The sequence below is a fragment of the Pimephales promelas genome, chromosome 4, assembly GCF_988280905.1.
Source record: "Pimephales promelas chromosome 4, fPimPro1.hap1.1, whole genome shotgun sequence".
Classification (NCBI taxonomy): domain Eukaryota; kingdom Metazoa; phylum Chordata; class Actinopteri; order Cypriniformes; family Leuciscidae; genus Pimephales; species Pimephales promelas.
In genome coordinates this window covers 8504962-8530081 of record NC_142772.1, presented here as the reverse complement: position 1 = coordinate 8530081, position 25120 = coordinate 8504962, and the positions used below count along the sequence as shown (strand labels likewise).

The window sequence follows — 25120 nt, the reverse complement described above, 5'->3', positions numbered from 1 at the left end:
TGGCCCTACTTGATGCATTGCTAAAACTAATTTAGTCCTAGTCCCTGTGAAACCTTTGTGGGGGTTTAATGTATTGTCTTAGATGCATTATGTTTCAAGGACTAAGGACAGATCAATCGGCTTTCTGGGAGTAGGAAATTACAAAGCTGACACAAAAGCCCTGTGGTGCCATGAGCATTGTAAACCAAACGCTGTCAGGTGCCAGCTAACTGCAGCCACTGGAACATGTCCCGAAGGTGTTGTTTAATGATTACACAATTAAATTAATTGAACAGCACATATTTAAACAATAGCAATACACTTTGAATTATGGCTCATATCCTCAATTTTGAGGCTAATTTTTGGTATACAGTCTGAGGTTATTTTCCAAAGAAAAAACGTATTACTTCCAAAAAAAAATGTAAAATGTCTTACCTCAAGATACACCACCCAGGGCATAACTAAGGTTGCCACGAGAAGATCTGCCACCGCCAGGCTGACAATGAGGTAATTAGTGGTGGTCTGCAGCGCTTTCTCTCTGGAGACTGCCATACACACCAACACATTGCCGAAGACAATGAGAAAGATGAGGAGAGTCAGGAGCATGGCATAGTAGTTATACTGATGCTTGGCCTCACAGCTTGTGCTGTTGAGGGCCCCAGTTCCGTTGTCATAATAAGTATCATTGTAGGGATACTCCGTGAGGAAATCCATGAGCTGTGGCCAGGGAAGATGCCTGAAACTGAGAGACATAATTTACTGTCAGTGAAGCCACACAAACACAGAATAAAACCAAACAGCATCATGTCAACACAAAGGAACATGTTATTTACCAGAGGTTGCTTTCTCATATCTCAGTCGAGTTTTTGATTTATGTTTTATGTTAAACAGAAGTGTGTAATTTCCACAATTTCACTTCACCAAATAAAACAACAATGATTATTTTCAAACTGCTTTCCTGAACACCCCTCCTAGTCACCCATGGTTTGAAAAACTGATAGCCCAACTCAAGCCATTGATTGAGTCAGTGTTGCTGTCCTGAGCTGGTCAGTGTTTTTATATATATATACTTTTTGGGCAAAAGGAGAACTAGCCAGCGGAAAACCCATTTCTGTTACCTGATGGAGTTTGGGTTCCTTGCCACTGTCGCCTTTGGCTTGCTTAGTTGGGTTTAAAAGACACTTAAAATTCAACAATGGTATTGGACTGTTGAATGAGAACAGAACTTTAATGATGAGCTGCTTTATAGCTAATTCAACTTTGTTTCATAATTAACTAATTATGCAACATTGGCAATGTTACTGAACTAAATTGAGCTGAATAATGGTTCTATTGTCTTCAGAAAATCTGCTTATAACTGAATTGAACTAATTTCATAATTGGTTAACTTTATACAGTTTTGAACTGAATTTAATCAAAACTGACTTTAGCAGAATAATACTATTGGCTTCTGTAAAGCAGCTTTAATGCGGAATTTGATTGGTCTCATATTTGATGAAGTTTTAATCATTGATCATTTCCTTTTTATTATTTTAAACTCGCACTGTGTCCCCTAGGGGTACCTATGTGGAATGCTCTGAGGTTAACTGGTGTCTGAAGTGGAAATCTAAACATGACAATTAACTTGGCATTGGCAGGCGGCAGCCTATGATGAAACAATAGCATAAAAGGCCACCTGTGCAATACGTCATCCTCTTAACTTAGTTAGGAGACCGCGTGTTTGAAAATGCGATCTGAACAGGCAAGTTTATAATATGGCCAGCACTAGCATTGCGAATTTTAGAATGTGTGTTCATAGGTGTCAGCGTTTTCTGACACCTGATGACACACACGATATGTGTGTTATGTGTATGGGATAGGAACATGCACACTTAGGCTTTGAAGGGGCTGTACGCGTGCATTGCGAGCGTTCTCCTCTGAGGAAACTTTTCTTGAGGGAATCGGGACAGCCATATCTGTCCTGCGGTTCAGGACCTGCTGCAGCCGGCGAACAGGAAACTGAAGTCGTGGGGCAGGTAGATGGAGCTCGCCGATATGCTTGAGAGAGTATCTCTCGCTCGTTGGTGGCTGACAAGAGCGAGCTGCAGGATGATGCGGTCTCTCTCACGGCATCTGATACAGCAGCGAGCACATTCCTCGCTCTAGGCCAGTCTGTGCAGGGTGTGGCTGATGAGGAGGACAATGTTTCTGAGCGTTCTAACCCCGCCTACCTTTATATGACGAGTTATTAGACGTTATGTTGCACCACAGGGTAAGATCTGCCGGGGAATCTCGATAAGTGCGACTTCATGAGACCGGGCATAATCCACCAAGCTTGTGCAAGTCTTCTTTTTTCCCAGATCTTCACAGTGAGGGAAAAAGCCTTAACATTTTGGAAAAAGCCTTATCATTAATATTGTCAGGTCTCCTCTCACTATTGAGAGAGTTGTCGAGGTCTCCGGTCTCAGAGCTCCACCAGGATAAGGATATCAGGTAGTAGGCTATGTGAGCCTCTGTAAACTGTCATGAGTGTAGGACGTAGTTAGGCCTCCTCTTAATTCTGGGAGTCGTCATGTTGAGGCCTCCATCCTCAGAGCTCAACCTCACTAGGACTGAGTAGTTAGGCTCTCTCTGAGCCTCATTGGTTAGTGTTTTTAGATGCAGCATTAACAGGCTAGCGATTTTACGCAGTTAGGCTCTCTGTGAGCCTTCTTGGTAGCTGTCCTGTGGGTGGGACATAGTTAGCCCTCCTCTCACTTCAGAGAGTCCTGATGCAGAGGCCTCCGTCCTCAGAGCTCGAGCAGGCAGTAGTACTGAGTAGTTAGGCTATCTCTGAGCCTCTTTAGTTACTGCTTTCAGATGGAGCGTTGTCAGGCTTCCTCTCGCTATAGAGTGTTGAGATATAGAGGCCTCCGCTCCTCAAAGCTCCACCTGGATAGCAGTTCAAGTAGTTAGGCTTTCTGTGACCATCCCTGGGAGCTGTCCTAGGTGTAGGACATGGTAGGCACTTTTAGACCGCCCTCAAAGCTCGGCCATTGCATGCCAAGTTGTTAGGCTTTCTTTGAGCCTCCTTGGTTGCCGTGAGTGTTGTTAGGCCTCCTCTTGCTGAGAGAGTTTTTTTTTACTGTAGCATTATGAATGGTAGGCCTCTGTGAGCCCCCTTGGAAGATATTCTGAGCATTTGGTGTTGCAGGTCTCCTCACGTTTTTAAGAAGAGCAAAAATATCTGAGAAGCAAAAGTCTCCAGTTGCTTTCTATTTAATTTCACTCCATTTAATCATCATAGACCAGAGTTTTGCAAGAACTGAGGCTTCAATAGGATGACTCTAAAGAAGGAAAGCCCAACTACATTCATATTCAGGCCAGAATTCAGGGAGGCTCACATGGAGCCTAACACTCAGAACTTCTGTTCAGACAGCCCTGAAGAGTGGATGCCACAAAGCCAAAGGTCAGTACAGAGAAAGCTTAGAAAGAGGTAAAAATATAATAGTGAGAAGAGGCCAAGCAACACTCCACACTAAGGTCAGTAACCAAAAAGGTCCAAGAGAGCATAACAACTTCAGTATGAGGCCTCAGTATGACGACTCTCTAAATCACTAGGAGACCTAACTACACCCCGCACTCAGGTCATCATGCAAGGAGGCTCACAGACAGCCTACACATCACAAATGCTGTCCTAGCAGAGCTCAAGAGGGCGGAGACCTCAGTAAGATAACTCTCTCTCTCTTGCGAGAGGAGGCCCAGCAACCCTCGCAGTAGCCAAGGAGGCTCACATAGAGCCTAACAAAGCAAACTGCCTGACCGAGCTCTGTGAGTGGAGGCCTCAACATGATGACTTTCTAAATCAAGAGAACACCTAACTAAGCCCCAAGCTCAGGACATCTTGCAAGAATTTTCACAGAGAGCCTACATCTCACAAATTAATGCTCGCAGTAGCCAAGGAGGCTCATAGAGAGCCTAACCTCTTAGCTTATGGCTGAGCTCATATGACGAATACACTACATCCTACCCCTGTCAAGAAAGCTACATAACAGGGCTAGCAGACTGACACAATAGTTGATGGAGTTCAGAGGAGCAGATGCCTCTATTAGAACAACTCTATACAGCACAAGGAGATCTAACTATGCTCTAGTTCAAGAGCAGTGACCAAGGATTTCCCTTGATGATCATCCACAGCATGGAAATCAAAAGGAATAACAGAAGGCTCACAGAAGTGGGATAGTTATGTCCAGACAGACATTGTTTTCCACAAAGTCTGTCTCATTCTCCAAACCAGAGCTAATCTTTTATTGACGCAGGGTATACCTTTCCACAACTCCTATTTGTTACAATTACAATAACAATTCTACACTTTTTCTGTCTGTAATTCTTTCAAATTAGATACATAACAATAGTGAGCCATAATATTATTTGAGTCAACAAGAGGAGCTAGTGCTCTGACTACGACCCCCACGCTCAATCCCACCTTACTGTAATGATGGCCGTGAGACCAAACCATGGAGTGCAGGCGCTCAACTCTCAACCCTTAAGAGAGAGTCAAGCCCAGGTGGAACCAATTACTGCGACCACATCAGCAAAAGTACTCATTTAACCTCAAGCGCAATAGTTCAAACATCAGATTCTATCACTGAAAACGGACACGAATGTATCTCCCTCGAGTGCTGAGCACTCGTGTGAAAACATTAACTATTATCCCTCAGGAGAGAGCAAAATGGAAAAAGCTCCTTACCTGTCTCTTGTAGTTAATCGTGCGAATGCATCATACCTAACTCATCCAGTTTGCTTGAAGAGAAGACAGCATTCCACCCAAATGTGAATCCCATATCCCTTGAGTAAAAGGGATGTACTGAACGGAGCTTTAAAATAAGAAATCCTCACAATGCATGCATTCAGCTCCCTCAGGAGTTAAACGCACATGCTCCTCACTCATGTCATGTACAATAAACTGTCTCCTGAAAACAAGTAAGAGGATAACGTATTTTTTCACGTGCCTTTTTACACTCATGGTCACACCAGTAGTGACATCTTAGGCTGACGCCTGCCTAAGTTCATTTCCATGTTAAGACTCGGTCATGCAGGAGGGATTCCCCATAGCGCTCTCTAGGGGACGCAGCACAAGTTCCCTTTTGAAAGGGAACTAAACTTAAAGGGAGAGTTCATCCAAATGTTTTGAATAAATGAATTTGAATATCCAAAAGATGATATTTTGAATAATGCTGGTAACCAAGAAGTTGACGGTAGCCAATGACTTTCTTAGTAGGAAAAAAATAAATTATATGGAAGTAAATGTCTACCATCAACTGTCTGGTTACTGTCAGGCATTTAAAAAAAAATCGTATTTTGTGTCCGACAGAAGAAAGAAATTCAACTTCAGCAGAAACAACTGAAGGGTGAGCAAATGATGACAGAATTTTTATTTTTGGGTGACCTTTTCCTTTAACTGAATTAAAGATTTAAACATCCATGGAAGGTCATTTAAATTTACACAAAATGTTTTGTAACTGTATGAGGACAGATTGATAAAGTTATAAAAGCGTCGAAATGCTGAGAAAAAGAAAATGAACGAGAACAAGGATCATGAGCACACTCACACAACATGGGTCACCCTGTATTTTAAATTAACAATAAGCACAATCACAGCATTTAGCTAACACTCTCACAATCACACCCATCTTCATTTGCAATGTATAATATTGGATACACACAAATTACATAATATATCTTCTATCCTTCCTCCAATTTCTCCTCTAAGTGCTATAAAATTGGACAACTGCTGAAACAGGATTGATTTTTCTGTGAATAGTGGCATAATAGCTGTCTTAAATTGATTTTGAATTTACACAGCAAGATCTTTACCTGCTTCAAAATCAACATCTCAACCCGACCAGAAAGAGCATTGAGAATGACGGTACAAGCTAAAGCTTACGGATTTTCTTTTGGCAAATATCTTTTGGACAAAACAATGCTTTGGTATTTTTGTATATTACCTTTTACATTTTTGCTGTTTAATTAATTGTTTTGTGTTTCATGATTGGACTTTCGAGGTTACATTTTTTAAGAACATGCACAACACGTTGCTGTACAAAAGTGTACAACCCTTGTGAAGGTGTCAAATACTTTTAAAAAACTTTTAATTTTTAGGCAATAATGGTGGAAAATTATCCATCAAGGAGCTTTTGTCTTTGTTCTGTTAGTATGTATGTATGTATGTATGTGAAGTATGTTTTTCTTGAGGTCCCCTCGAAAACGAGATGTCACATCTCAAGTGGGTTTTCCTCTTATTCCTCTTTTAAATTTTAAATTTGAAAATGTTTGACAGCTTATAACTAATGTCCTAAAAAGAAACTGACCCATAGAATTCCCAAAAAGAATTCCCATAGAAACCAAAATGTAAGACAAACCTACAAGCAAAGAAAGACAATCAAAACAAATGGCCTTTTACAGAAGCAATCTCCCTGGTCCTTTTATAGCAACAATCTATATTCGTTGCTCTCCACCCTTACCCAGCATTACCTCTGTAGCTGAATGTGTGTGTGACACTTACGACAGACCCAATGGAGCAAGAGAGTGCTGCTGATTGATGCAAACTGCCAGACAAAATGAGGTCTATGTCAAACACAGCAAAGGGTCCCTCTATCCGGCTTCAACCAACAAGAATCAATGAATCACTTCGAACCACTGATTGTCATCCCTTTGTTCTGGATTGCTCATTTGAATGGCATGTTTTGCTTATTTACACACACACACACACACACACATATATATATATATATATATATATATATGGGTCGGCAAGCTTTTTGAAAGTATCTTATTCTTACCAATATTGTAAAATATTACTACAGTTTGTTTTCTAATTTCTTAACATGACATCATGACTTTTGCGTAAACATATACGCCACTTTCGAGTTAGGTGGCGTGTTATCTCTACGCATTTTGAGCTATCCGCGTGTATGCGTATATGTCTACGCCATTAACGTCCGCGTCATTCCGCGTGTCTGTACACGCAGTCAAATCTCCACTCATAAATGCCATTAACCCCAGTGACGGTTAAGTTTAGGGATGGGGTTGAGGTAAGTCATATCTTTTTTTTTACCTAGGATGGTAAGGGAACACTCATAAATGCCATTAACCCCAGTGACGGTTAGGTTTAGGGACGGGGTTGAGGTAAGTCATATATTTATATAACGTTAAGTCAACGGCGTTCATAAACACGCTGAAAGGTGATTATGCGTCTTGATAGCACGCCAAAAATGGAAATACGAATTGGCGTGTCATACACACGCTACTTCATGAGATCAGTCTGAATTTCTAACTGTTTTCTAATTTTAATTTGAATTAAAGGGGTGGTTTACTGTTTTTTTTTCCTTTGCATTATTGTGTTTATGGGGTGCAATATAACATGTCTTCGTGTTTTTTTAAGCCTTATTTTTCATAAAATCCACCTTTATTGTAAGCCGCTTTCTCCTCTGTCATTTGGACTGTTTTTTTCTCCTCTCACAAAAGAGCTTGCACGCTTGCACTTTTTAAAGACAGCTCGTCCGTGCATTTCTGGTTGCGGTCGACTCATTTCCATTTGATCATCGCGTCATTACGGTCGAGTCCCCTCATCCACACCCCGATCTAACACTCTCCACGTGAGGTGCTACTTCGGCTGGTGGCCAGACCTGAGGGTGTGAGTGTGGAACAAAACCGCCGACTGTTTGTCCGTTGACAACGCCCCCCTCTTCAGTGATGCAATCCGCGAGTGTTCAGGGGATTCCCCCGGTCTATTCCCCGGGTCGGATGTCCCGCGGGTTTACCTTGACACTCCAGAATTGGATCTGTTGTCCATCGCAGCATTACAGGGCAGGCTAGAATTTTCAGGAAGTGAACATAAGACAGTGCTGTCCCTTTTGGGTGTGCATATGGCATTTGTCGAGTCAGGTCCTGAGATGACGGCCATGCTTTCCTGGGACGATTGTTTTTTGGGTGTGGCCGCTGACTCCTGTCGGTGTCCACTCCAATAGTCCACTTTTTTAGGACTCGGAATTATTCCTGAATCCTCATGATTTATGGGTTGACAGAGATCATTGCCCCCAGTGGTGAACCTTTGAAATTCCAAAGTGTTCTGAAATGTTTCAAAACGGTTATGACGTCATGGAGCCTTGTTTACTGAAATCACGTGACTCTGGCAGTTTGATTCACGCTCCGAACCATTGATTCAGAACAAACTATTTGTCAAGGCATCAAAGCTTCATGATGCAGTGTTTGGAATTGCCCTCACCTGCATCACCCTCATATCAGGGTCTGGTCTTGTTACTACGAACGTTAATGCGACTGTTTGCAGTCAGACTCCCTACCTGCCTACTTACATGTGATCGTCTTGTCAACTCTCCTGCCTTCTGTTCGACTTCCGTCCATCATCCTGACCCAGATCTCCGGACATCTTCTCCAGTCGTCTCCTGCACAGAGAATCCACTTCATTCATCACCACCTAAGTCTCACTCACCATTCATCAAGTCACCATCATCCGGTTCCTGTCTGTTCCCTTCTGTGTGTGTGAGACAGAAGACCAGACCACAAAGAGAAGCACAGGATGGGCATCCTCCCCACTCTAAGTTTCTTCTCTCCCACTTCCAAGATGGCCGCCCGATCGACGACTACGTAAAAAAGTTCCTCACTCGCATGCATGAAGTACCCTGGAACAAGGACACATAAAGACCGTCTTTTTGGTGTAGGTTAGACGATCACCTGTATCAGCAAGTCCCTGCTGCTGCAACAACAGGTTCCTTGAAGAAGTACATCGAAGACGTTTTACAGTTATGTGGATCACCTTATTCGATAGAGGAAGCCTTTCCAGATCCTCATCCCATCCCACACTACCACTGTGGCCGTCCTAGGGTCCCCAGACCTTCCTGCACCGCCATGGCTTCCTGAGCTGCCAGCACTGCCCTGCTCACCCAAGCTGCCAGCACTGCCCTGGTCTCCCGTCTGCCAGATCCTCCCCGTCCCCCGATCTGTCTGATCTGCCCTGCCCCCCCCCCCCCCACCCACCCTGGTGGCTTCCTGTCATCAATCCTGGACACTCCTAGCCAGCCTCCAGGGTCCCAGCCCTCCCACCCCACTTGGCCATTTGTTGCACATGGTCGTGCTTTCCGGGAGGGGGAAGTAGAGGTCTTCACAGTGCACCCGAGACCCGTCGGCCCCGGACCCGACCCGGGACCCGTACGGGTTCGGGTCTATATTTTAAATGAGCAGCTGGGTCCGGGTCGGGTCCGAATCTATTACTTCGGGTCCCGGGTCTGTTTAACATTGTGTGTAATACCAAAGCACTCTCATCCTTTAGCGTCATATATGACGCGCTGTATAACAAAACGGCGAAATACTACTCACATGGCACCCGTTATCGTTAATATAACACGCGCTGAGAACGGGCTGGTAATACATGTGCGATTGGAGTGCAATCTCAAGCGCGTGTCATGTTTCTATGGCAACCAGAGCAGAGCTTCCGCCAAACCGCGCTTTGCATTTTCTTCAATGTTTATAATAATATAAATGAACCGTCTTGTTTAATCTTAAAGTTTTGGTGGTCAGATTCAGACTCAATGAAGAGCAGAGAGCACAGATATGATCAAGCTGAACAAGCAATCGTTATTATAGTTCAAAAGGGCAAACAGTTAAAGTTATTATATGCAAATTAACTCGAGTCAGAATGTAGCATGTGCAAGGCTGCATTTTTCATCCATCACCGTGACATCAAGTGGACTTTTAAAGCTGAAATAATGAGTGGATTAAGCTTGGAAAAACGAGAGAAATAACATGGATAGAACTTTCTTGTCGGTGGATTGTAATGCATCACAGTCAGTCAGATAACGTCAGGAAGTGAGACGACGACTACTAAAATTAGGTAAGACAAAAAGTTTTATTTTTCGCAACTCGTGTGAAATAATATGTGACAATCGGGTCCAGTCGGGTTTGTGTCTTCCTGCCGGGTTCGGGTCCAGTTTTCAAATAATAGACGGGTCCAGGTCGGGTCCGGGCAGTACATTTATGGCATTTCTCGGGTCTGCACGGGTCCGGGTCCAACTTTTGAAATGAACGACGGGTCCGGGTCGGTTTGGTGTAGCACATTACGGGTCTCTTCCGGGTCGGGCATGAATTTTTGGACCTGTGAAGACCTCTAGGGGGAAGTACTGTCACAATCACCAGCTCAGTCACCAGCCACCACACACTATATCAACCTGGATCCCCCTCACATCAGGGTCTGGTGTTGTTACTACGAACATCGTTGATATGACTGTTTGCAGTAAGACTCCCTACCTGCCTACTTGCCTGTCTTCTGTTCGTCTTCTCTCCGTCATCCTGACACACCCAGTCATCTTCTCCACTCTTCAGCTGCACAGAGAATCCACTTCAGTCATCGCCAGCTAAGTCTCCATCACCATTTGTCAACTCACTATTGTCTGGTTCCCGCTGTTGTCCCATCACTCTGCTTTTACAATTAATACATTAACTAATGTTAACTAATGAACCTTATTGTAGTGTTATCAATTAAGCTTTTGAATTTAAATAATGCTTGGGAGAAATAATGTGATTTCAGTCTCTTCTAGGTAACAATTACCCTCAAACATCTTTTACCAATCAAAATCATGTTGTACTTTGATTTGACTTAATGAAGGCTGGTTTCCTCCAGCACAGACGATCTTTGATATTTCAATGCTCCCTGATTAGCTGCGTCCAATACATCTCGCTCTAGTTGGATACAGTATTTGACATGCTTTTCATGGGCTAGAGGCAGAGAGCACTGTTTCTGGCAGTGTATGATCATAATCACATAAATGAGAACTGACTCCCAAACCAGTGGTTGGTAAGATATCACAAAACACAGTGGGAATAGATTCAGCAATAGACAGTGTGGAAACTATAAAGAAAAAAGCAATTTCAGTGTCATTTTCCTCATATCCGCCACCACCTACAATAAAAGTGGTCTTTTAGTGATACACACTTGAACATATGATGGGTGAGAAAGATTGTATTGCAATTTCAGCTGGAAAAGCATCATTCAACTCTATCTCACCAATATGTCCAGTCCGTGGCATTGGTCTCTGATAGAAGATATACTATTGCTAGAGTGATGTTGCGAATGGAGATATACTGGGTTGTGAAATTAATCAAGAAGGTTTCTTTCCAAAATCTCAGAGTGAATATCTTTTTGAGTTTTGATAAAGTTTTGGACCAAACTAACAAACATATTAAATTGTGTTAATCTTTGAATACCTGGAGTGACTGTCTGTAAATGTGTGTCTGTAAATCTTCTCCTTTACTTTTCTGACTGCAGCGTTAATTTTAATTTCCTGTTTTTGCACCCCGTCTCCCGTCTTTCCTTTCTGCACTGTGTTTGCATGGGAGAGGTATAGGTTTCTAATAAGCTCTTATTAATCTAATTTCATCTTTGCCTTACAAATCACTTTTATTCTTACATTCTACTTCATATCATATTCATGACAAATCATATTTAAATCTAAATGATATTTATAACATTATGTCCATGTATGTTTGATTATGTTCATGTTTTCACTTTGTTTAACTAATTTTTTTGACATCTGTCAATTTGCATCACATGCTAATTGCATTGCACTTGAAATTTATTTTACAGAAATGCTGAGGGCAAAGTCAAACATACAAGACTTTTTTTTATCAGGTATTTTTTTTTTTTTTGTCATTCATGTTGTTAAATCTTTATTTTATTGATTTATTTCTCTGTTCCTGTTTTTGTTTGCATAGGAGAGAAATACGATTGTTCCCTTTCAAGGGAACTCGCACTGCATCAATTGACGCGGTGGGAACACTCCGTGTGTTTGCGTCATGGGCCTCGTTTACACTGCAGGTCTTGATGCCCAATTCTGATTGGTTGCCTATTTAAGATTTTTTTTAACGTCCGTTTACACATTCTTTCATTTGTGACCAATATCTAATTCATGTGTTTACACTTGTCATACTACTATCTGAAACATTGCGCATGCTTAAAAGGGGGTTCTTGCACAAACGAGAAATATGCTTGATGCTAGCTCTGTGATATATGTAAAGTTCGCCAGACATCACCGTGATTTTGAGGTGGAGGAAAAGGGCCATCACTGCAGCCTGCACATATGCTTCAGTTATTGTGTGCGAGAGAGATCTCAGGACTAGTAGAAGCATATTGTGGTGGGCTTTAACAAGGAGCAGTGGGTCCAAAACTTTATGATGAGCAAGCCAACCTATGTTGTGTCAATGTTTGTCCACATTTCTCTTCTACTACGACGCTACTTTTCACAGTTTCACAGATGCGCGTCAGGGGTTGCTCTCGTCATTAACCCCCTGAAGTTGGCGGTTGCACCACTGGAAAAATCAGCAATGCAAGTTTGAAAAGGAGCACCCCCGACAAATCTCGCGAGAATCACTACATGCTTTACGGCAACGACGTCACACACATCAACAATGATATGAAGCACTTTACTTCTTTACTTCTGCAGGCCAAGTGTATAGCTGCAAAACTGAAATAAAATCTGTTTTCTCAGAAACGGAGACAACGATTTTAGAAACGCTGATTCGCTAGTCGAATTTCGTACGATATGAGAGAATACTAACCCTCAAAGTTGTTGATGTAGCTGGAAATATATAATTTAAATAACTTCTCTTTTTTTACTCTTGTGTGACAGCTAAATGCCTCACAATGTTGTTAACATCATTCACGTTAACCACAGGACGTTTTTATAAACAGCAAGTGTAATTTGACACTATCTCCACCTAACGCAAAACCGGCTTCGGACGCAGCACCAGATGTAACTGGGCGTGCTGAGACAAACCCGGAAGCGATCGTGCATAGAAGAAATTGTCCCGAAAATTATACTAAAGCAAAATCTTGAGTAGTTATTGTCTGATAAAATATTTAAAGCTGTGCGTGGAGGTTGAGTCGGCCCCCGTCGGCAGCTCATTGGCTGCAGCATTTCTGTTTCTGTTTTTGAAGTTCTAATAAGATGTTTAGTCACGAATTTAGATATACGTTGATAAGCAAATTTTCATTAATTCGTTTCGTTGACATGGCTGGTGTACCGGAACCACAATACGCCATTTTTTTAGTGGCAAACTGAAGACTAATGACAGACTGTTGATCTCTGAAAAAAAAAAATATTTGGTTCATGTTTGGTCCCCTTGGCAGTCCTTCCTGGTTGTGAGCATTCTGAACTGACCTTTCGTAAGCGCTTTGTTTAGTTGTCTTAGATCTAGAATGGGTCTGAGACCCCTGTCTTTTTTCGGTACCAGAATATATCTGCTGTACTGGCCCCTTTCGCTCTGAGCTTGAGATAAAGGCTCTACTGCCCCTTTGTTCAATTGTGTTGCTACTTCGGCTCGAAGTAGATGAGCTACTTCTTTTTTTACCGTGGATTTGACCCAGGCCGAGCAGCAGCGGGGGCGTCAAGCGAACGGACCCCATTCCGATACCCCGGTAAGCTGTGCCCATGCGTCTGCATGAATAGCTAAGGGTAGAATGGATCTGGGCTCTGGTCGTGACATAGTGGCGATGCAAGAGCTCTGGTGTGCTGTAACATAGACACTGTGTTTGCAGTGAAAGAGGCGAGGGTGCGCCGATACAACCCGGTCTCATCCCAAATCGTCATATAACTGACGTTTTGGGACGTCTTTTGACCATACGTCAATATTCGCCTTTTTAGGGCCCCCTTAAACGTCGGTAGATGAGGTTATGGGATCCTAACTCTACCCCATACCTAAACCTAACCCTAAACCTAACCCGTCACCTAACTGACGTTAAAGGTAAAGCGTCAGTTGTATGACGGCCCGGGATCGCCATCTACCGACGTTTAAGGGGGCCCTAAAAAGGCGGATATTGACGTATGGTCAAAATACGTCCCAAAACGTCAGTTATATGACGATTTGGGATGAGACTGTGTTAGCCGATACCCTTATAGCAGTTTGCACTGAAAACACTATCTGCCTGAGCTGACTGTATGTATGTTGGTTTTGTTTTTACAGAAACCGTGCGAGATGCAGTGTGTAGTGTTAGTGGGCATTGGGTCATGGGCACATGCACTACATTTAATGCACAATCGACATGAGTCAATTTTATTTGTGCGAGCCCTGTATTGTGGCGGGCTGTGTCTGTGTGTAGAAATGAGCGCTGGGTTGTGGCCATTTTTATTACAGTCATAACACCATCGGCCGTGGTCAGAATACCAGAAAATGCACTGCTTATTTGATTTTTCTGGGTCGCCGTGGAAACGGCATTTGTGTGCAGGCAAGTGGGCCGTGGTACCGGCTTGTTTACTGCAAAATACACTGGAACAGTCGCATTTTCGGGAACTGAACGAGCGAAAAGGCAGTCTGGTCGCGGCGAGACTAAATTTGATCTGCTGCGAGAGCCTGGATCGAACATGGGTCTCTTGCGCGAAGGCTTTGTGTTTTGCCACTGAGCAACAGGGGGGAAACAACATAAGCTTAAAATACCTCAAGCAGATAAGGGAGCGTCATCACAGTTTAGTGTGCGTTGGAATATGTTTGCAGGCGTGCGTGTTATACAACATACAACAGACTCATTAGTGCAATATTGACTTTTTTTTAGCCGCTCAAACTAAGAGGAGCTGAGAAATATTTGAGATTGGTCCGGCCTCGGCGGGGCTAAAACACACTCTTTCCACATTTCGCCAATCAAGCGAACTAGAGCAAACTTTTTATAGTTTTCTGCCTCCATTCCTATACCCCGGGAAGCTGTGCCCATGTGTCTGCATGAATAGCTAAGGGTAGAATGGGACTCCCTGTGACGCATGCCCACGGGGGGTGGGGGCGGGGTAGCTTTCTTGTAACATAAAGAATGATAGCCGCGGTTTTGATGCTGACCCGTTCCCCTGACGACTCGCGGACAGAAGTGGGGAGGTCCACAGTGCTTTCCCAATCCTCACTGACCGATGCCAGGATAGATCAGCTGGCCTTCTCTACAGATGCAGCAATCTCATAATCATTACTGCGGTGACCGGTGTCCGTCAGTGAGCGACTTGAGTGAAGCTGGTGAAGCTCGTGGGCGAACTGGCGAGCTTTCACGGGCTGGAGAAGGCTCGGGTACCCGCTACTGCGCTTTTATGGTGCAGCACTACAGCGGCCAGGAGTGCAGACTCTGAGAAAAAATGCCAGGGGAGTCATCATGGCAATAGCCCGCAATAATGGCAGCTGCCGTAAGTGAGCGCGAAAGCGAGAGCTGCATAATCCTTATCCAGGCGGGAAACGCAGATGAAATGGTCCCATTGCTGAGTGTGGCTCAGCACGAGCCACAGGAACGAAGCATCTTTAAAAAGACTCTCTTTTAGATAAAGAGAGTGTGAGTCGCAGCGACTAACACACACTTATGCTGAGTGTAAAGGATATAGACGCCGGATAGCATAGCGTTTTAGACGCTGAGATTCGTCCAGAAAAAGGCTTTTTCAGACGGCACGGCTTCTCACTCCAGATCCAGCAATGTGTGACCCTCGCTGAAGAGATAAAAAAATCAGTGATATCAGCCCATCGAGCAATATTTATAGGACTAGGCCACGAATGCTTCGGCGGCAATGGACTGTCACCAAAGGGCCTCTCTCGATAGGCTGCTGCAGTTGCCGCAGGACAGCCAATAAGCCGCCTTTCCTATGTCTGCATGCTGCCGCAACGCGTTTTACATTAATTCAAAATTAAGGATAATTTTTGGCTTCAATATCTTATGGAAAAGAGGTTCTACCATAAAGACTCAGAAGAATTCTCGAATAAATTGAATTTATTTTGTGAAAGGAATTTTTTTTAGACAACATAAAATGAAATAGATGCTCGTCAAGCTCCGTCTCAGAGTTCTTTGGCGTAGGCCCCGTCCTCCGTCTGGGTCTGAAGGTTTAGCTTGTATAGTTCCTGCCTGATGTTAGAGGCAGGGGCGGAGCCTACCCCCCCGCGAGTGGACGGGAGCCTTTCTTGTGGTGGTGGTGGTGGTGGGGAAGGTGGGGGAAAACTTTGCTACGACACCTGCGGGCAACAACATGGAACGGTAAGATCAGTCTTTTATATTCGATGTCAAGCTGTGATTGGTAGCGTGGAATTATAAATTAATGACGTGGCAGTGAGTCTCTCTGGTAGAACTTACGCTCGCGCTTTCATTTTTCCCCTAGCGTAAGATATTACGCAGTACAAGAGAACCTCTCGTAAGAGAACTCCTATTATTTATATTATTTTATTATAGTGGTAAAATGTATTTAAAAAACAATAATACAAAATGTTAAATAAAAGGGTGAAAAAAATCCCATTATCTGTGCCTTTCCGAATAAGTTATTAAGCTTTGGGCACGTACATACAGGCTAGCATACTTGTTTTGTGTTTCCAGTGTTGTTTACACATGCAAATATAAAAGAGAGACCTCACCTAGAAAGTTCATGTACAAGAAAATATAGCACTTGTATAAATAGTATAAAAAAAAATGTAATACAAATATTTTTTTTAAATGGTAAACCAAGCTCAAAGCACAATTTGTTAAGTGCTGTACTTGCTGTTTAAAGGCCATATTTGTATAATAATGCAGTGACCTTTGCTTTTCTTGGGTCCTAAAGCGTGCCAGAAGTATATGAAGAAGAATTATTTTCATTGGAGAGCAGTTTTTCAAATTCCTCCCAGAACTGTTGAGGTCAACGCAGAATCTTAGAGAAGGAATCTTGATCTTAGATCCACAAAAGTGCATTTAGACCTGCAAAATGTTGCCCCACATTTGTATCTCATCTCACCTGCCATATTGTGAGGGGGATATTCCGCTTATGTTGAGGAGAAACAGCTGACATCTTCCCAAGGTCTGTTTGCATAATGGCACTTATGAGTATTACTCAAAGTATCATGTAAACATGTCAGTTTGTTATTTCCTGGTGACTAGTTCCAGCAGAGTAAAAGAAACTAGCTTTTTACATTTGCTGAAGAGAATGTGAGTGGAGGAAGGATGTTGTTAGGGTGGTCGAAGCTGCATACAATCCGTTTAGTCAGAAAAGTAATAACAAATCTTTCCTCAACAAGCCTTGCGGAATCATTTATGTCAGTAGCAGGATGAGTTAAATGTCAAAATCTACTAGGGACCATTAACACAGAACACGTTTTTGCCTTTAAAAATGCAAGACACCACACATATTAGCTAATTCAAATGGAGAGCCACAGCACTGATGAATGAAAAAGAAGGCAGAGTCTTCTTAACACGCTGTCTTAAAAACATAGATAAAATGGGCAATAGACCGCGGTAAGACACAGCATAACAGTCAAAGATGTCCGTCAAGTGCATTTTTGCACAGAAAAAAATATAAGTTGAACAGTTAATTCATCATTCATAAAGTATTAATAGACATTAATAAGCAGTTTATTAATACAGCTATAAATGCTTTCTTCTTGATTTAAAAGCATATCTATAATTCGTTTAATAATTGTATTTTCATCCTTTATTAATGATCAGTGTATCATTTCTAAATGAACAATTGGATTTTTTATAAACCAGATATTTGAGTTTTCATTGGTTAAAAAAAATTACTTAGAATGTGTAAGTAAATGATTAATAAACTATTTAAATGTACATTCATACATTTTATTATTCAGACATATAGTGATGGTTACTTGGTGTGTTAATAAGTGCTTTATTAACATGTATTTATGCTGTAATTCAGGGTTAATTTGGGTAGTTATAAAGCATTTAGTAGTGGTCAACTATGTTTGTGAGCTCATCTAAAGTGAGGACTATTTATGCATTGATTGTAAAGCATTTATAAAGGAGATTTAAAGGCTGTTACATATTTCTATGTTCTGTTTCACTGTGTTGTGTTTGTTAGATTTTACTGTTTAGAAGATTGATGAGCCTTTAAATCTCCTTTATAAATGCTTTACAAGGCATGAATAGTCCTCACTTTAGATGAGCTCACAAAATAGTTAACTGACCAATACTAAATGCTTTATAACTACCTGTATTTACTAAGTGATCTTTCTAAGTAAACTTATGAATGACTGACAACTCTTAAATAATTGGTTTGTAAATAATGCTATACTTCGTTTAGAAATTATTAATTGATCATTAACAAAGTATGAAAATACAATTATTAAACGCATCATAGATATGCTTAAAAATCAAGAAAAAAAGCATTTATAGCTGCACTCTAAAAAATGCTGGGTTGTTTTAACCCAATTTTGGGTCAAATATGGACAAACCCGAAATGTTGGGTTAAAAATGTAATGTAAAAATTTAACCCAACGGCTGGGTTAGTCCATATTTGACCCAAAGTTGGGTTAAAACAACCCAGCATTTTTTAGAGTGTGTACTCATAAACTTCTTATTAATATCTATTAATGCTTTAAAAATGATAAATTAACTGTTTACTAATGCTTAACAAATGATAAATAGCGTGCAGTTATTATAAAGTGTTACAGCGTTTCTAGTACAACAATTTAAATCGCTTCTTAACTACCACAGTATACTGAATGCTAAATAGTATTCAGAGTATACTGAACTACCACTCACACACACACACACACACACTCATATATATATATATATGTATATGTATATGTATATATATAAAATCCAGTGAACTCCTTACACGGCTTGGTGTGCATCACAAGGAAAAAAGTATGTAACTCATAAGAGCATATGACAAAAGAGAGCATTTTATTATAAAACAATTATTACTAAGAAAAAAGTTTCACTCTGCATATCTTGTGTAATGTAATTAAACACATTATCCAAACTTTCTGTAATCTATGATCATGCAGTGATGCTGTACAATCTTGATTAAATTAGAAATCCACAATATCGAGCAGCACAGAGTATATTTGAGTGCTCATATTTTGCTGTGTTCGCCCAGAAAACAACTCATCTGGGACTTCATGGCAGGGATCCTGCATCCAAACATAATGCACCTCCTCTAAGTTCTGTGATTGTGTTTCTGGAGTCTCTAACCGTAGAATTGCTCATCTCTCTCTCACTCTCTCTCTCTCTGAGCAGTGTGTTGGAATATGCTAGTGCCCCAGGCCACTGGAGCTCTGGCTTTGCCCCACTGACGCCCCTGCTCTGCCTGATCTCATTAGTTAGTTGGGGTGCAAGTGAAAGGATGTAAAGAGAGAGAATAAGAGGAGAAGAGAGGAGCGATGGGCAAGAAGAACGGATAGGGAAGCAAAAGAAGTGATATGCAGAGTAGAGTTAGTCCTTTCACTGTTACACTCTCATTCCAACCCAACACCTATCCCTAAATTTATAATTAATATATAATATATATTAATTATATAATAATATATTAATATCTAATTAATAATTATAAAATATATAATTATATAATTTATAATTATAATTTACATTTTATATATATATATATATATATATATATTACTAATTTAAAACAAGTTGCTCTTCATCAGTTAATCAAAACTTTTACTAAACACCAGTTTTCGCAAAAAGTTTTCAAAGTTCTCACCAGTTCATAATAGGCTCAATTCCCAATCTATTTCTCATTAACCCCTCAGAGACTCAAACATTTATAATCATGTATAATGTATTATTTGTGTGGGGGAAAAAAAATTGAGTATTTTGGATTGAATAATTATTTTTTTTTTTTTACAAATAATATAATACTATGGATGCATATGGGTAGCAATTTTCAATTTGAAATGTAATATGCAAAATGACAATGCAATATGGAAAATAGCAATGCATTTCTGTATTTAAATTTACATTTTACATTACATTTGTGCAATGTTTGGCGCAAAATGAAAATGAGAATTCAATTATATAATTTACGTTGGCCATTTCATACACTAGTTTTAATATATTATTTGAATACATATTTTAACACTTATAAGTTGCAAAAGGATCATTTAAAATGTTATTTTTCTTAATTGCATTTACACTTACAGTTGTATTGAATGTAATGAAATGTGCAAATTGAAAATGTATTCCGAGCCAATCACGCCCACACCCAATGGAAAATCTAAGCAAAATAGGCTCAGTCATTTTTACTTTGTTTAAATCTTTTTGTTTGTGCTGCTTTGTTGTTTTAGATGTAAAAAAAATAAAAATGTATAGATCATTCTGAGGTCACCCAGCCCCCTCACATGCTCTAAATAAAATATTCTCTAAATATTAGTTTGTGCTGGTTTGCACCGGTTAATATTTTGTTTGTGCATTGAATAATAGTAATTGAGTAATAGGCCTAAGCATTTGTAAGGAAAAACTAAAGGATCTCCAATATAATTGGGTCATTATAGTTAATAGTAATACGAATGAAGATAAGCATATGTATATCAGACAATGAGAATATTTTATACAAAATGAAACTATCATTAACACAGTCCAGCAATAGACAACAAAAGCGTAGCATAATGTTGACACCAAACGGGTGTCGATGCCTGATAAGACAGAAAATTCGTCGTTCCAATAAAGTGGTTCTATCACCTGCAGTAATAATCTTCGGAAACACTAGGCTATACTATACACTACTATTTCTCTGTTCACGCTCCACTTCATCTGCCACTGCCATTGAATTTAACGCTTGTATCAGCTCTGCCGCCGCCATGTTTCCTTTCCAACACTTGAACATCTTAAAGGGGGTTGGGTTGACTGCTTTTTTTTCTTTGCATGATTGTATTTATGGTGTGCAATATAACATGCATTCGTGGTTTTTCTTTTTTAAAAAGTCTTATTTTTCATAAAATTCACCTTTATTGTCAGCCGCGCTCTCCTCTGTCCCCTGAACGACCGGTCGACTTCCTGATTCTATGAAACCACTCCCTCAGAAACAGGCAGTGGGCTCAGATTGGTTAGTTTGGGCCGGTGTGTTGTGATTGGCTAAACTGTCGCTCACGTTGTCCGGAAGGTTAACCCCCTTTACGAGCGAAACGTGCATGTCATGAGCTCCGGTCCAGATGTAAATATGTGTCGAACTGCAGTATCAGTTTGAGGCAGAATCAGACCGAGAAAGCCGCGATGAAGAGAGTCAAACAGAACGTCACCACACACGGATCTTACTAAACGTTTCTGAATGATAATTTGCTACATTTTTTAACTTTATACACGTTTGTTTTACACAATAGCATCTGACTGGCAACAATAGCAACTGACTGGCTACTAATGTTAAACACAAACAGCGTTGGCAAGTTTACGTTCTTGATCAAATCGAAAATAAGGTCATAAAACATATACATGAAAAATACATTTACAACATTAGTAATTAAAGAAAATTCATGTTTGTACACATTTGACACAAAAAGCATAACTAGCAGCCTAGTGAAATAAAGCCAGCGCTGGCATTTGAAAAATAAATAAATAAATAAATAAAACACAAGGCTACGTCTGGAATTATAGATGCAAACACATTTAAAATTATTAAGTCTTAGCATACTTAGAGGTTGTGGCCCAACAACGGCTCTGGTTTTAAAGTTGGAACTGCTTCATGTTTTAGTAACAGTTTCTTGTTGAATCTGGCATTGAATTCGTGGAGATTCTGGAAGCTGTCTTCCGTAAAAGAGCTAAATTACGATAGTCATTTTCAGGAACATAATCAAACATAAATTGTATCCATTGTTGACGAAGTACAGCGTCTGTGGGCTCGAACACAGAGGACCTGACAGCTGCGTGAACAACACACTCGACAAGCTGGAGCTGCCGAAATATGCATGCCCTTTTTTGCATTTTCCGGAGGGAGGGGTTGATGCAAATGTGTGGGTTAGTGACGTACCATAACCCAGCTGTAGTCCCAATCGAGTTGTTTTTGTAGGCAATATACTTCCTGATTTTTTAAAGACGATATATCTGCTTACACTAAACTTTCAGCGCTGCAACTTTGCAGATACTGTTTATGCACCAACAACAAGATTTCATTAAAATGAAAAAAGTGAAATCGCAGTCAATCCCCCCTTTAAACATATCTATTCATTTCTGTAATACATTTTAAAGACTCTGTAATACAGTTTGAAGAGTTAAAATATGTATTCAATATATATATATATATATATATATATATAAGCTAGTGTATGAAATACACTAGTGGATGAATGTAATTTGTATAATTTCATTTATATATATATTCATTTTGCACCAAACGTTGCACAAATGCAATGGAAAATGTACATTTAAATACAGAAAAGTATTTACATTTTAAATATTGCATTGTCACTATGAATATCACATTTCAAATTGAATACTGCTACCCATTCCATATATTAATGCTAAGTATACAGTTTTTTATTCGCTTTGGTACTATTTTCACAAGTACGGTGTACATTTTCAAAACTCACTGCTAACATCACAACAGATCATCAAAAGGGCACTTTTTTTTTTTACAGTACACCTACTGTATAGATTCCTATAGATATAGTTTCTACTTTGTTTGCAATTTAGATAACCATAACCAAATGTAATTAATTCTTTTTACATTATACGTGATTTACTTAGTTATTTTAACCACTATGTTCAATGTGTGTGTGTGTGTGAGAGAGAGAGAGAGATTTGTGAAAGGAGATGTTTACAGTATCACTTACAGCACCCCCTTCAATTCATCCACTCCAACAGTTCGCTGCAATTTGACCACCAATTTAGAAAATTTTCAGTGCCCAGAAAAAATATCTCTAATTTCAATGTCAATGTCAACTTACAATACACTTCCTCATTGAATATGAGCCAATTTATAAAGATGTGTTTTTAGCTTAGATTTAAAAACAGACAAAGATAATGCAGAGCGAATACACAAAGGTAGAGCATTCCACAGTCTGGGGTCAGCTTATGAAAAAGCCCGGTCACTTCAGCTTCAACTTTGGAACACAGAAATCTCTGGTTAGAAGACCGGAGTGACAGAACTGGACGATATTCAGTTAGTAATTCCGAGAGGTGATGAGGGGCCATACCATTTAATGATTTGAATACCAAAAGAAGAATTTTAAATTTCACTCAGTAACTCACGGGCAACCAGTGCAGAGAACGTAAAACAGGCATAATGTGCTCTCGTTTTTAGTCCTGATTAAAGTCTTGGTGCTGCATTTTGAACTCTCTGTAACCATGAAAAAGCTGACTGGCTAATCCCAAAATATAGTGAGTTACAGTAATCGAGTCTCTAAGTAATAAAAGCAACAATAAATTGTTCAAAAAGTTTTATTGACAGAATAGGTTTAACTTAAGCTAAAAGTTGAAGCTGAAAGAAGCATGATTTGACCACTGTATTGATATTTTTGTCAAATTTCAGCCCATCGTCAAAAACAACCCCTAGATTTTTAACCCAAGGCTTCACAGACGAGGATAACTCACCAAAATTAATTTTTGGTGTACTAACAGAGTCTGAAGGGACAAACACTATTATCTCAGTTTTACTCGGTTTAAAATTAAGAAAATTTAAAGACAGCCATGTCTTCACATCAGTCAAACAGGTCAAAAGTGCTTCCAGACCATCTGAACTCTTTTTAAGGGCAGAAAGATTTGAGTATAATCTGCATAACAATGAAATGGCATACCATGTTTCCTAAAAATAGAACCCAATGGTAGCATATGCAAAGAAAAAAGAATCAGAGCTAAGATGGAACCCAGAGGAACACCACATAATAGAGAAGCTGCCTCAGATGAATGTTCACCCATGATAACATTAAAACTTCTATTTGAAAGATATGATTTAAACCATTCAAGAGCACTTCCTTTTATGCATGCGCAGGGCTCCAAGCGAGTAAGAAGGACAGCATGGTCTAGGAGCACAGAAATCTAGGAGCACAAGCATAGCATAGCCCCCAGAGTCACCAATAAGTAGAATATCATTTGAGACCTTCAAGAGTGCAGTTTCTGTAGAATGGTATTTTTTTTAAACCGGATTGAAAGACCTCAAATATCTTATTTTCATCTAAAAAAAACTCTGCAATTGTTGAAGAACTTTTTTTCTCAAGGATCTTTGAAATAAAAGACAAATTAGAAATTGGCCTATAATTATCTAAAACCATTCTACCATTCTTCCAAATGTCTTATCCAGAAAATCTTTTACAAGAGAAGAGAAGAGAAGAGAAGAGAAGAGAAGAGAAGAGAAGAGAAGAGAAATGTCAGGGGATTGCTTGTCAATTATCCAGTCCTTATGCTTGGCTGCTCGACTCACAACTCCACTTCATGGTATTTTTTTCTGCATGGTCCATTTTTAACACAAGTGATATCAATTATAGTTTCCTGCCATTCCTAGTTGATGATTCACAAGGAGGATTGATAAATTACTTTTATATAGAATTTGGATTCAGAGGACCAGAGCAAGCCCATCAACTTAAAGTAATGTAATACCACATAGCATCACACCTTATATATTTAACCAAGAGGCAATTTTTCCTTTAAAAACTAAAGCCATGTCATTTAACACAAATATATATTCAGGCAGCCAAATCACTGACAATGCCTGTTTCACATGAGGAGCATTACAATTTATCCCAGTCTTAAATTACCAGACCAAAATGAGAAATACTCAAGGGAAGCATGAACAACTAATCTTCAATTGTATATTGGGTGTAGAATGACATGCTAGAAATCATAACCATTCAATAATGTTGTTACAATGTTGTTAATTCCATTCAACCGAGACATTCTTCAGACAATTTTTCATTTTATATCTAACAGCCATTCAAGCTGTTACATCCATCCATCCATCCATCCATCCATCCATCCATCTATCTATCTATCTATGACTGGCCCCAACCTTAAACCTATCCCTACCTGGATTCAAATCTAATTTTAGATACAAACTTCAACCTCAGAGGAGAGTGCAGCATTTTCTGATGCATTTAAGCCAGTTACAGAGTAATCAAGTTTCATTCTATGCGATCTGGGAGTTGATGTCACAACCATGTTGTTGGTAGTGCTATGCACCATGGTCTCATCCCAAGGCATTATATTGGTGACGCTTTTGACGCTTTTCGTCTACATCCGACGCACATGATCGGATGTACATCTTTAGCGTCAATATGAAACTGTAGCAATTTGTACCTGCAGCATTGTATTTAAGTCACTAATAGTACATAATAGTATACTGTAGTATATAAGAGCAAGCTGAAGAATGTAATGTATCACCTTGTCTGACACACAACCTTTTACCTCAACAAGAATGTGTCCATATATGGAAGGTCACCAAACAGATTAACCTTGACTCTGGAC

The 25120-nt window shown here is 40.1% G+C and overlaps 1 protein-coding gene across 1 annotated transcript in view; it reads right to left on the bottom strand.

The window, feature by feature from the left end:
* drd2b (dopamine receptor D2b) overlaps nucleotides 1–25120 on the bottom strand; it is a 73374-nt gene that overhangs the window by 38804 nt on the left and 9450 nt on the right. The window contains exon 2 of the mRNA XM_039662528.2: nucleotides 415–721. Within this exon, the coding sequence (XP_039518462.2) occupies nucleotides 415–693 (279 nt within the window). The 5' untranslated portion in view covers nucleotides 694–721. The remainder of the gene's footprint in view (nucleotides 1–414; nucleotides 722–25120) is intronic.